The following is a 13,384-nucleotide window of genomic DNA, read 5'->3' as shown; positions in this document are numbered from 1 at the left end:
TTGTAACATTTTTAGAGAGCTGGATGAGGAGTTCTGGAAACTATCGCCACATGAGAACGTGGCCCGAATGCGTCTGAAGTTGGAACCCCAATTATATCCAAATAAACACGAGAATGCAGCCAATCTGCGCGACAATGCGACCAGTGCTTATGACACCAAGTAAGCCTATACAAACCACAAAAAGAATATACTTATATGAACCTATAACTATTTAAAACCCAGGGAAATCTCCGAATTTGACTCCACCATCAAAAATGCTGTGGTGCGTGATTTCTTGGCGGACGACGAGAGTTCGCAATTGGAAGAGGAACTGCGTCAACTGATCGACACGCAGGCGCAACAGGATGTGGCCCTGGAGAAACTAGTCATGTCACAGGACTGTGAGCTGATCACGCTGATGACAAAAGTTAAGGGACGCATTGAGGTCAACCAGAGTGTGTTCACCTTTGTGGATTTGAGTCCACCAACGGACGATGGAGCCAAACACGACTTTAGGTTCTCCACCAACAAGATACGCGAAGTGCACCTTAGGAAGTATAACCTGCGCCGGAGTGCTCTGGAAATCTTTCTGGTGGATCAGACCAGCTATTTCCTTAACTTCACCACAAAGGTTGGTTTTTCTTGCCTAATTGCTTAGTAAAATATTTAAAAAAAATAAAATTGTTTATTTGTAGACTCGTAACAATGTCTTTACCAAAATTGTGGGTCTGCCGCTGCCAAATATTCTCTATGGCTCGGGAAGATCTCCGGCTGAGCTGCTAAGAGCCTCTGGACTTACCCAGAGATGGATCAATCGCGAAATATCCAATTTCGAATACTTGATGTACCTAAATACTATCGCAGGTAAATAAAAAACACTTGTCTTTTAAAGTAAGTTTTAAAAACTATTTCTTGAACTATTCTCAGGTCGATCCTATAACGATTTAAGCCAGTACCCCGTCTTTCCCTGGATCCTAGCTGACTACACCAGTGACGTCTTGGACTTAACAGATCCCAAATCATTCCGTGACCTATCCAAACCCATTGGATGTGTACGTTTTACTTTCATTTTGAAACCAACAAAAGAAGAATTTAATAGTATGATTAACCCTTACAGATAAACCCCAAAAACGAGGCCGAAGTGCGAGGCAAATACGATTCGTTTGAGGATCCCTCCGGTGCCATACCCAAGTTCCATTATGGAACTCACTACTCCAACTCGGCCGGCGTGCTCCACTATTTGCTGCGCGTGGAACCGTTTACCTCGCTGCACATTGAGCTGCAAAGCGGTCGCTTCGATGTGGCCGATCGACAATTCCACTCGATACCTCAGACCTGGAAGCTGCTAATGGACAATCCCAACGATGTCAAGGAGCTGATACCCGAGTTCTTTTACTTTCCAGAGTTCCTCAAGAACATGAACAAGTTAGATACACTTTAGAACTCTTATGTCAGTGAGTTTAATTCTAATTTTCAATGCAGATTTGACCTGGGCCACCTGCAAATAACCAAAGAAAAGGTGGACGATGTCATACTGCCCGCCTGGGCCAACACTCCGGAGGAGTTCATAGCCATACACCGGCGGGCCTTGGAGTCGGAGTATGTGAGCCAGCACCTGCACCACTGGATCGACCTGATCTTTGGATACAAACAGAAGGGACCCAAGGCTGCCGAGGCCTTGAACGTCTTCTACTATTGCTCTTATGAGGGCGCCGTGGATCTGGACAAGATCACCAATCCTGTGGAACGGGAGGCGGTTGAAGGTGGGTCAATTTAAGGGGTTTTTCTACATACATTAAATACATTTTAGTAATTTTTTTATTAAGAAAAATTAACTAATTATCTTAATGAATATCTGCATAGTTATTTTCCATTCTCTAATTTTGTTTTGTAGTGACCAATAATAAATGGTTAAATAGTTGAAAAAATTAAGATTCAATTTTTATGTGTTAATAAGTTAACTATGTATTTTGGTCAGCGATTCATCCTTGCCAATTTTGCTTGGATCGACTTCAAACTTTAAAGATGTTTTATTAAATAGTTCTAATACCAACATTTTCAAACCTAGAAGAGGGTGTAAACCCCTTATGATAGTTTTATAAACATTAACAATTTTGTATATTTTATCTAGGAATGATCAACAACTTTGGCCAGGTGCCTTCGCAGTTGCTTCGAGAGCCTCATCCACGACGTCTCACGCAGGATGAAACCGCTCTGAAGCTGGTGCGTGCCGAGCTGCGGAGGCCGGATCTCACCCAGTTCCTGGACAAGGTGGTGCAGTACGATTGCGAGCTGTCCACGCCCAAGGATCCCATCGTCTACCTGAGTCCCCCACGCAGTCCGCCACGCTCCTTCCTCCAGCTGAGTCCTGATGTCCTAGTCAGTGTGTCCAAATCCAGCATTCTTGGCTGCAATTCCTGGCTGTCGTTTGATAAGGATCACGGATTCCTGCTGGAAATCGATGCCACTACAGCCAATCTAAAGTAATATAGTCTTTTAAAATTAATATTTAGATAAGTCTTATATGTTACATATTTTTTTAAGGAACCGTAAGCGGGTGTTTGGACCCTTCCACTCCTCCCAGCCGCCGCACTCACAACTCTTTGCCGTGAGCACGGATGGCAAGCTGCTGTATGCCGGTGGAATCTGGGATAATTCCCTGAGGGTGTACAATCTGAACAAGGGCAAGGCGGTGGCTTCGGTTACCCGTCATTTGGACATCATCACCTGCATAGCGTTGGACAATTGTGGCTCGTATTTGGTCACTGGATCCCGTGACTGCACCTGTATTGTGTGGAGCATCCAGTCACAGCAACAGGGTGGCGGTGGCTCCACCAGCAACATTCCAGTTCATGCCTTGACTGGTCAGTCGCATCTGCAGGCTATAACCCAGCTGAATACCCAGAACCACTACTCACCCAAGCCGTTGACGGTGCTCTATGGACATGATGATGCCATCTCCAGTGTGGCCATCTACACGGAGCTGGATCTGGTGGTCTCGGGATCGCTGGTAAGGATCAGCAGCTTCTATAGAAGGAATATCTATTTATGATCTACATGTTAATTCCTTTAGGATGGCACTGTCAATGTGTATACCCTACAGGAGGGTCAATTTGTGAGGACACTCAAGCCCATTGGATGCACGGAGTCCTGCGTACAAATCTCTTTTGTAACCCTTTCCTATCATGGTAAGTTTGAGGTTATTATAATAGTTACTGCCTTGCTTTATGCTTAAACATTGATGGTATTCCCTTTGTTCATCACATTGCTAAAAATCTTCCTCAAACAGTTTGAGAGTTACTGCTGAAATCGCCTAAAAGTATACCCTTTATTTTTTATTTTATTTTGCCACAAAATGTTTAAAATGTTAAACAAATAGTTTTGGGCATTCATCATATGAGTCAAGCTCTTTTAATACAAATTAGTCATGATAAAAATGTATATTTGTCTATATGTCAGTGCATTACCAATCACATTTATTGCAAATTTGTTTCACTTTAAAGATTTAATTGCTCTTTAAAATGGTATGTTTTTAAAGGTTTGCCTACCATAGCTATTAAATAAAACTTCTAAACTATAGATCGTTCAAATCCCTGTGAGCAGCTTAAACTCATAACTCAAGTCTCTTGCATTTTCAAATTACAATGGTCTGGCATGTGCAAAGTCCCCCAAATAGCTATTTTATAAAATAAATATTTTAAAAACCCGATTGAATTCCCCAGCTATTAATCATTGTCATTCCTGTGAAATTTTTAATCAATTTAGGTAATTGAAACTCTCTCAAAAATCTTAATTGACTCAGTGAAGTACTATCGATATCAATATTGTCTGGGGGACTATCTTTAAATTGATTAGCCCAATGAAAAGGAACTTTGTTGTCTGACTCACGAGACGGCTCGCTTGTGGTGACCAAATTTTGCCCACCTGGAAGTTATAATCTCCGTAAATCAACTCTCTTTCCTATCCACTCATGGTGCCCCTAATCTTCCGAAGAGGCGGCGGCGACGGCACACTCACGTGCTACTACGTAGCATTCCCATATTAAGTTTGAAGAGGGCGGCAATCAAACAATTTAATCAGCCCTCCCTGCTATCGGCAGTTGCCACATAAGTGAGTGCGACGAGAATCACGTGATTGTGTGACCATGTGCGTCGTCCCCTTCGGCAGACTACTAGAATACTATATGGTATAGTATGTCCGACTTTGCCCCCATGCACTGCTCGGCTATAACTATGTATATCTTATCGGGCGGTGCAGTCAGCTAACGCGACAGGCCGTTAATCCAAATTAAAGCGTGTCTAAGGCACTGAAAGATCATAAAGTATACGAACCCCCGCAAGGTTAAGACTTTGTCCGCTTGTCGGCACACAAAATGAACGCCTTTGGAATTCCACATTCCCAATGCCCATTCCTCATAGCAACACTGTCAAGGTGTCATTATAATACAAAATCAGGGTTTTTTGATTTTGCAAAAATTAATATATAAAAAAAAATTATAACATATCGCCACCGATGATGGTACGTGCCCGATAAAGGAATATCATAATTGCGCATCTGCACCGACCTAAATCAATATTTTTACAATTATGTTATGCCAACGATCCATTGGCCGTACTTAACATGCCCATGATTATTGCCCCATTATGGCGATGATTTTTAGAAAAGATTTCATAAGTCACTTGCCGATTAGCATGAGTTATTCAATTCACACTTACTTGGCAAATTTTGTATGAGTCCTAACGTTTCTAAAAATTAAAATCAGAACATTGGGCTAGAATATTAAAATCTTAAAGTCTCAATCAAAACGATTACTTTCAAAATATAAAAGTTCTGTAACTTAAAACAATGGGTGTTAGCCTTTTTAAATGAGTTTAAATTGCAGTTTTTTGGTCGAAACTATAAATATTATTGGTTTAATATTAGAATGCCATACCTCGTTGAGTTCGTCATAAAATTTCCAACAAACTGGCATTCACAGCTCAAAAATTTTGGGTTGGATCAAATTTCGAAAAAAATGATGATGGTACCCCTTATAAAAAATGCTGAAATTGGCAACCTCTAAAAAATGAGTTTAAATTGCAGTTTTTTGATCGAAACTATGGAATATAATGGTTCAATGTTGGAATGCCATACCTCGTTGAATTCGGCATAAAATTTTCAACAAACTGGCATTCACAGCTCAAAAATTTTGGGTTGGATCAAATTTCGAAAAAAATGATGATGGTACCCCTTATAAAAAATGCTAAAATTGGCGACCTCCAAAAACTGAGTTTAAATTTCAGTTTTTTGATCAAAACTATGGAATATAATGGTTCAATGTTGGAATGCCATACCTCGTTGAATTCGTCATAAAATTTCCAACAAAATAGCGTTCTCAGGTCAAAAATTTTGGGTTGGATCAAATTTCGAAAAAAATGATGATGGTACCCCTTATAAAAAATGCTGAAATTGGCGACCCCCAAAAAATGAGTTTAAATTGCAGTTTTTTGATCGAAACTATAAATAATAATGGTTTAATGTTGGAATGCCATACCTCGTTGAATTCGTCATAAAATTTCCAACAACAAAAAAATGATGATGGTACCCCTTAAAAAAAATTCTGAAATTGGCAACCTCTAAAAAATGAGTTTAAATTGCAGTTTTTTGGTCGAAACTATGGAATATAATGGTTCAATGTTGGAATGCCATACCTCGTTGAATTCGTCATAAAATTTCCAACAAAATAGCGTTCTCAGGTCAAAAATTTTGGGTTGGATCAAATTTCGAAAAAAATGATGATGGTACCCCTTATAAAAAATGCTGAAATTGGCGACCCCCAAAAAATGAGTTTAAATTGCAGTTTTTTGATCGAAACTATAAATAATAATGGTTTAATGTTGGAATGCCATACCTCGTTGAATTCGTCATAAAATTTCCAACAACAAAAAAATGATGATGGTACCCCTTAAAAAAAATTCTGAAATTGGCAACCTCTAAAAAATGAGTTTAAATTGCAGTTTTTTGGTCGAAACTATGGAATATAATGGTTCAATGTTGGAATGCCATACCTCGTTGAATTCGTCATAAAATTTCCAACAAAATGGCATTCACAGCTCAAAAATTTTGGTTTGGATCAAATTTCGAAAAAAATGATGATGGTACCCCTTTTAAAAAATGCTAAAATTGGCGACCTCCAAAAACTGAGTTTAAATTGCAGTTTTTTTATCGAAACTATAAATAATAATGGATTAATGTTGGAATGCCATACCTCGTTGAATTCGTCATAAAATTTCCAACAAACTGGCATTCACAGCTCAAAAATTTTGGGTTGGATCAAATTTCGAAAAAAATGATGATGGTACCCCTTTTAAAAAATGCTAAAATTGGCGACCCCCAAAAAATGAGTTTAAATTGCAGTTTTTTGGTCGAAACTATGGAATATAATGGTTCAATGTTGGAATGCCATACCTCGTTGAATTCGTCATAAAATTTCCAACAAATTGGCGTTCTCAGCTCAAAAATTTTGGGTTGGATCAAATTTCGAAAAAAATGATGATGGTACCCCTTTTAAAAAATGCTAAAATTGGCGACCCCCAAAAAATGAATTTAAATTGCAGTTTTTTGATCGAAACTATAAATAATAATGGTTTTATGTTGGAATGCCATACCTCGTTGAATTCGTCATAAAATTTCCAACAAAATGGCGTTCACAGCTCAAAAATTTTGGTTTGGATCAAATTTCGAAAAAAATGATGATGGTACCCCTTTTAAAAAATGCTAAAATTGGCGACCCCCAAAAAATGAGTTTAAATTGCAGTTTTTTGGTCGAAACTATGGAATATAATGGTTCAATGTTGGAATGCCATACCTCGTTGAATTCGTCATAAAATTTCCAACAAATTGGCGTTCTCAGCTCAAAAATTTTGGGTTGGATCAAATTTCGAAAAAAATGATGATGGTACCCCTTATAAAAAATGCTAAAATTGGCGACCTCCAAAAACTGAGTTTAAATTTCAGTTTTTTGATCAAAACTATGGAATATAATGGTTCAATGTTGGAATGCCATACCTCGTTGAATTCGTCATAAAATTTCCAACAAAATGGCATTCACAGCTCAAAAATTTTGGTTTGGATCAAATTTCGAAAAAAATGATGATGGTACCCCTTATAAAAAATGCTAAAATTGGCGACCTCCAAAAACTGAGTTTAAATTTCAGTTTTTTGATCAAAACTATGGAATATAATGGTTCAATTTTGGAATGCCATACCTCGTTGAATTCGTCATAAAATTTCCAACTAAATAGCGTTCTCAGGTCAAAAATTTTGGGTTGGATCAAATTTCGAAAAAAATGATGATGGTACCCCTTATAAAAAATGCTGAAATTTGCAACCTCTAAAAAATGAGTTTAAATTGCAGTTTTTTGGTCGAAACTATGGAATATAATGGTTCAATGTTGGAATGCCATACCTCGTTGAATTCGTCATAAAATTTCCAACAAATTGGCGTTCTCAGCTCAAAAATTTTGGGTTGGATCAAATTTCGAAAAAAATGATGATGGTACCCCTTATAAAAATGCTGAAATTGGCAACCTCTAAAAACTGAGTTTAAATTTCAGTTTTTTGATCAAAACTATGGAATATAATGGTTCAATGTTGGAATGCCATACCTCGTTGAATTCGTCATAAAATTTCCAACAAACTCGCATTCACAGCTCAAAAATTTGGGTTGGATCAAATTTCGAAAAAAATGATGATGGTACCCCTTACAAAAAATGCTAAAATTGGAGACCTCCAAAAACTGAGTTTAAAATTCAGTTTTTTGATCAAAACTATGGAATATAATGGTTCAATGTTGGAATGCCATACCTCGTTAAATTCGTCATAAAATTTCCAACATAATAGCGTTCTCAGCTCAAAAATTTTGGTTTGGATCAAATTTCGAAAAAAATGATGATGGTACCCCTTATAAAAAATGCTAAAATTGGCGACCCCCAAAAAATGAATTTAAATTGCAGTTTTTTGATCGAAACTATAAATAATAATGGTTTTATGTTGGAATGCCATACCTCGTTGAATTCGTCATAAAATTTCCAACAAAATGGCGTTCACAGCTCAAAAATTTTGGTTTGGATCAAATTTCGAAAAAAATGATGATGGTACCCCTTTTAAAAAATGCTAAAATTGGCGACCCCCAAAAAATGAGTTTAAATTGCAGTTTTTTGGTCGAAACTATGGAATATAATGGTTCAATGTTGGAATGCCATACCTCGTTGAATTCGTCATAAAATTTCCAACAAATTGGCGTTCTCAGCTCAAAAATTTTGGGTTGGATCAAATTTCGAAAAAAATGATGATGGTACCCCTTTTAAAAAATGCTAAAATTGGCGACCTCCAAAAACTGAGTTTAAATTGCAGTTTTTTTATCGAAACTATGGAATATAATGGTTCAATGTTGGAATGCCATACCTCGTTGAATTCGTCATAAAATTTCCAACAAACTCGCATTCACAGCTCAAAAATTTGGGTTGGATCAAATTTCGAAAAAAATGATGATGGTACCCCTTACAAAAAATGCTAAAATTGGCGACCTCCAAAAACTGAGTTTAAATTTCAGTTTTTTGATCAAAACTATGGAATATAATGGTTCAATGTTGGAATGCCATACCTCGTTGAATTCGTCATAAAATTTCCAACATAATAGCGTTCTCAGCTCAAAAATTTTGGTTTGGATCAAATTTCGAAAAAAATGATGATGGTACCCCTTTTAAAAAATGCTAAAATTGGCGACCCCCAAAAAATGAATTTAAATTGCAGTTTTTTGATCGAAACTATAAATAATAATGGTTTTATGTTGGAATGCCATACCTCGTTGAATTCGTCATAAAATTTCCAACAAATTGGCGTTCTCAGCTCAAAAATTTTGGGTTGGATCAAATTTCGAAAAAAATGATGATGGTACCCTTTTTAAAAAATGCTAAAATTGGCGACCCCCAAAAAATGAATTTAAATTGCAGTTTTTTGATCGAAACTATAAATAATAATGGTTTTATGTTGGAATGCCATACCTCGTTGAATTCGTCATAAAATTTCCAACAAAATGGCGTTCTCAGCTCAAAAATTTTGGGTTGGATCAAATTTCGAAAAAAATGATGATGGTACCCCTTATAAAAAATGCTAAAATTGGCGACCTCCAAAAACTGAGTTTAAATTTCAGTTTTTTGATCAAAACTATGGAATATAATGGTTTAATGTTGGAATGCCATACCTCGTTGAATTCGTCATAAAATTTCCAACAAAATGGCGTTCACAGCTCAAAAATTTTGGTTTGGATCAAATTTCGAAAAAAATGATGATGGTACCCGTTTTAAAAAATGCTAAAATTGGCGACCCCCAAAAAATGAGTTTAAATTGCAGTTTTTTGGTCGAAACTATGGAATATAATGGTTCAATGTTGGAATGCTATACCTCGTTGAATTCGTCATAAAATTTCCAACAAATTGGCGTTCTCAGCTCAAAAATTTTGGGTTGGATCAAATTTCGAAAAAAATGATGATGGTACCCCTTTTAAAAAATGCTAAAATTGGCGACCCCCAAAAAATGAGTTTAAATTGCAGTTTTTTGGTCGAAACTATGGAATATAATGGTTCAATGTTGGAATGCCATACCTCGTTGAATTCGTCATAAAATTTCCAACAAATTGGCGTTCTCAGCTCAAAAATTTTGGGTTGGATCAAATTTCGAAAAAAATGATGATGGTACCCCTTATAAAAAATGCTAAAATTGGCGACCCCCAAAAAATGAATTTAAATTGCAGTTTTTTGATCGAAACTATAAATAATAATGGTTTTATGTTGGAATGCCATACCTCGTTGAATTCGTCATAAAATTTCCAACAAAATGGCGTTCTCAGCTCAAAAATTTTGGGTTGGATCAAATTTCGAAAAAAATGATGATGGTACCCCTTATAAAAAATGCTAAAATTGGCGACCTCCAAAAACTGAGTTTAAATTTCAGTTTTTTGATCAAAACTATGGAATATAATATTTCAATGTTGGAATGCCATACCTCGTTGAATTCGTCATAAAATTTCCAACAAACTGGCATTCACAGCTCAAAAATTTTGGGTTGGATCAAATTTCGAAAAAAATGATGATGGTACCCCTTACAAAAAATGCTAAAATTGGAGACCTCCAAAAACTGAGTTTAAAATTCAGTTTTTTGATCAAAACTATGGAATATAATGGTTCAATGTTGGAATGCCATACCTCGTTAAATTCGTCATAAAATTTCCAACATAATAGCGTTCTCAGCTCAAAAATTTTGGTTTGGATCAAATTTCGAAAAAAATGATGATGGTACCCCTTATAAAAAATGCTAAAATTGGCGACCCCCAAAAAATGAATTTAAATTGCAGTTTTTTGATCGAAACTATAAATAATAATGGTTTTATGTTGGAATGCCATACCTCGTTGAATTCGTCATAAAATTTCCAACAAAATGGCGTTCACAGCTCAAAAATTTTGGTTTGGATCAAATTTCGAAAAAAATGATGATGGTACCCCTTTTAAAAAATGCTAAAATTGGCGACCCCCAAAAAATGAGTTTAAATTGCAGTTTTTTGGTCGAAACTATGGAATATAATGGTTCAATGTTGGAATGCCATACCTCGTTGAATTCGTCATAAAATTTCCAACAAATTGGCGTTCTCAGCTCAAAAATTTTGGGTTGGATCAAATTTCGAAAAAAATGATGATGGTACCCCTTATAAAAAATGCTAAAATTGGCGACCTCCAAAAACTGAGTTTAAATTTCAGTTTTTTGATCAAAACTATGGAATATAATGGTTCAATGTTGGAATGCCATACCTCGTTGAATTCGTCATAAAATTTCCAACATAATAGCGTTCTCAGCTCAAAAATTTTGGTTTGGATCAAATTTCGAAAAAAATGATGATGGTACCCCTTTTAAAAAATGCTAAAATTGGCGACCCCCAAAAAATGAGTTTAAATTGCAGTTTTTTGGTCGAAACTATGGAATATAATGGTTCAATGTTGGAATGCCATACCTCGTTGAATTCGTCATAAAATTTCCAACAAATTGGCGTTCTCAGCTCAAAAATTTTGGGTTGGATCAAATTTCGAAAAAAATGATGATGGTACCCCTTTTAAAAATGCTAAAATTGGCGACCCCCAAAAAATGAATTTAATTGCAGTTTTTTGATCGAAACTATAAATAATAATGGTTTTATGTTGGAATGCCATACCTCGTTGAATTCGTCATAAAATTTCCAACAAAATGGCGTTCTCAGCTCAAAAATTTTGGGTTGGATCAAATTTCGAAAAAAATGATGATGGTACCCCTTATAAAAAATGCTAAAATTGGCGACCTCCAAAAACTGAGTTTAAATTTCAGTTTTTTGATCAAAACTATGGAATATAATATTTCAATGTTGGAATGCCATACCTCGTTGAATTCGTCATAAAATTTCCAACAAACTGGCATTCACAGCTCAAAAATTTTGGGTTGGATCAAATTTCGAAAAAAATGATGATGGTACCCCTTATAAAAAATGCTAAAATTGGCGACCCCCAAAAAATGAATTTAAATTGCAGTTTTTTGATCGAAACTATAAATAATAATGGTTTTATGTTGGAATGCCATACCTCGTTGAATTCGTCATTAAATTTCCAACAAAATGGCGTTTACAGCTCAAAAATTTTGGTTTGGATCAAATTTCGAAAAAAATGATGATGGTACCCCTTTTAAAAAATGCTAAAATTGGCGACCCCCAAAAAATGAGTTTAAATTGCAGTTTTTTGGTCGAAACTATGGAATATAATGGTTCAATGTTGGAATGCCATACCTCGTTGAATTCGTCATAAAATTTCCAACAAATTGGCGTTCTCAGCTCAAAAATTTTGGGTTGGATCAAATTTCGAAAAAAATGATGATGGTACCCCTTATAAAAAATGGTAAAATTGGCGACCTCCAAAAACTGAGTTTAAATTTCAGTTTTTTGATCAAAACTATAAATAATAATGGTTTAATGTTGGAATGCCATACCTCGTTGAATTCGTCATAAAATTTCCAACATAATAGCGTTCTCAGCTCAAAAATTTTGGTTTGGATCAAATTTCGAAAAAAATGATGATGGTACCCCTTTTAAAAAATGCTAAAATTAGCGACCCCCAAAAAATGAGTTTAAATTGCTGTTTTTTTATCGAAACTATAAATAATAATGGTTTAATGTTGGAATGCCATACCTCGTTGAATTCGTCATAAAATTTCCAACAAAATGGCGTTCACAGCTCAAAAATTTTGGTTTGGATCAAATTTCGAAAAAAATGATGATTCCCCCTTATAAAAAATGCTAAAATTGGCGACCCCCAAAAAATGAGTTTAAATTGCAGTTTTTTGATCGAAACTATAAATAATAATGGTTTAATGTTGGAATGCCATACCTCGTTGAATTCGTAATAAAATTTCCAACAAACTGGCATTCACAGCTCAAAAATTTTGGTTTGGATCAAATTTCGAAAAAAATGATGATGGTACCCCTTATAAAAAATGCTAAAATTGGCGACCTCCAAAAACTGAGTTTAAATTTCAGTTTTTTGATCAAAACTATGGAATATAATGGATCAATGTTGGAATGCCATACCTCGTTGAATTCGTCATAAAATTTCCAACAAAATGGCGTTCTCAGCTCAAAAATTTTGGTTTGGATCAAATTTCGAAAAAAATGAAATGAAATTTTAAAAAATGCTAAAATTGGCGACCCCCAAAAAATGAGTTTAAATTGCAGTTTTTTGATCTAAACTATAAATAATAATGGTTTAATGTTGGAATGTCATACCTCGTTGAATTTATTGACTTTGAATATTAATTAATGGAAAACGACTGCTCCCAAAATATTAAAGTTCCAAAGATTACAATAATGAGATTCAACCTTTTTGGGTTAATATTATATGGGTTTACCTTAAACATTATTTAAAAAACGAGCAAAACTCGTTTTTGGGATGTAAAGAATAAAAAATATATTTCCATTACCTAAAATTCCACGTTCTTAAAATTAAAATTATTCCGCTGCCTGTACTTAACTTTCATTTTTGTTTGTTATACAATATTTGACTTGTGATAATGCTTATAAATAAATAAGCCTCGAATTTCGTTTGCTTTGCATTCCTATGAAGTATGTAATGCGTCAATCGATGGCGCCAGCTTGCATATCGACTTCTTTTTTCTTTTAAATATGTAGCCATATAGATTCGCTAAGCCACTCGATTTTCGGGCAATCAGCAATACCGCCAGTGCCATATAAACCCCATCCGCTCCCCCCTTTCCTTACCATCAGTATATAGGTGTATATACGTACTGTGCATATAGGCACATGCAGCCGGTCGCTTATCGAATGAATTAATATTAC

The 13,384-nt window shown here is 35.6% G+C and overlaps 1 protein-coding gene across 4 annotated transcripts in view; it reads left to right on the top strand.

The window, feature by feature from the left end:
- The window catches only part of LOC128259448 (neurobeachin-like protein 1), a 43,445-nt gene that overhangs the window by 26,711 nt on the left and 3,350 nt on the right, over positions 1-13,384 (top strand). For 3 of the 4 annotated variants that reach the window (XM_052991826.1, XM_052991825.1, XM_052991824.1), the window contains 9 exons: positions 16-159; positions 223-610; positions 675-843; positions 907-1,031; positions 1,097-1,404; positions 1,462-1,742; positions 2,111-2,462; positions 2,524-2,989; positions 3,053-3,167. In XM_052991826.1, the coding sequence (XP_052847786.1) occupies positions 16-159; positions 223-610; positions 675-843; positions 907-1,031; positions 1,097-1,404; positions 1,462-1,742; positions 2,111-2,462; positions 2,524-2,989; positions 3,053-3,167 (2,348 nt within the window). Of the gene's footprint in view, positions 1-15; positions 160-222; positions 611-674; positions 844-906; positions 1,032-1,096; positions 1,405-1,461; positions 1,743-2,110; positions 2,463-2,523; positions 2,990-3,052; positions 3,168-13,384 lie in introns of those variants that run through there. The other variant, XM_052991827.1, reaches the window with a different exon arrangement.

Source organism: Drosophila gunungcola (assembly GCF_025200985.1).
Source record: "Drosophila gunungcola strain Sukarami chromosome 3L unlocalized genomic scaffold, Dgunungcola_SK_2 000005F, whole genome shotgun sequence".
Classification (NCBI taxonomy): Eukaryota; Metazoa; Arthropoda; class Insecta; order Diptera; family Drosophilidae; genus Drosophila; species Drosophila gunungcola.
Note: the sequence above shows the minus strand (reverse complement) of the source record. Positions and strands in the feature narration are given on the sequence as shown.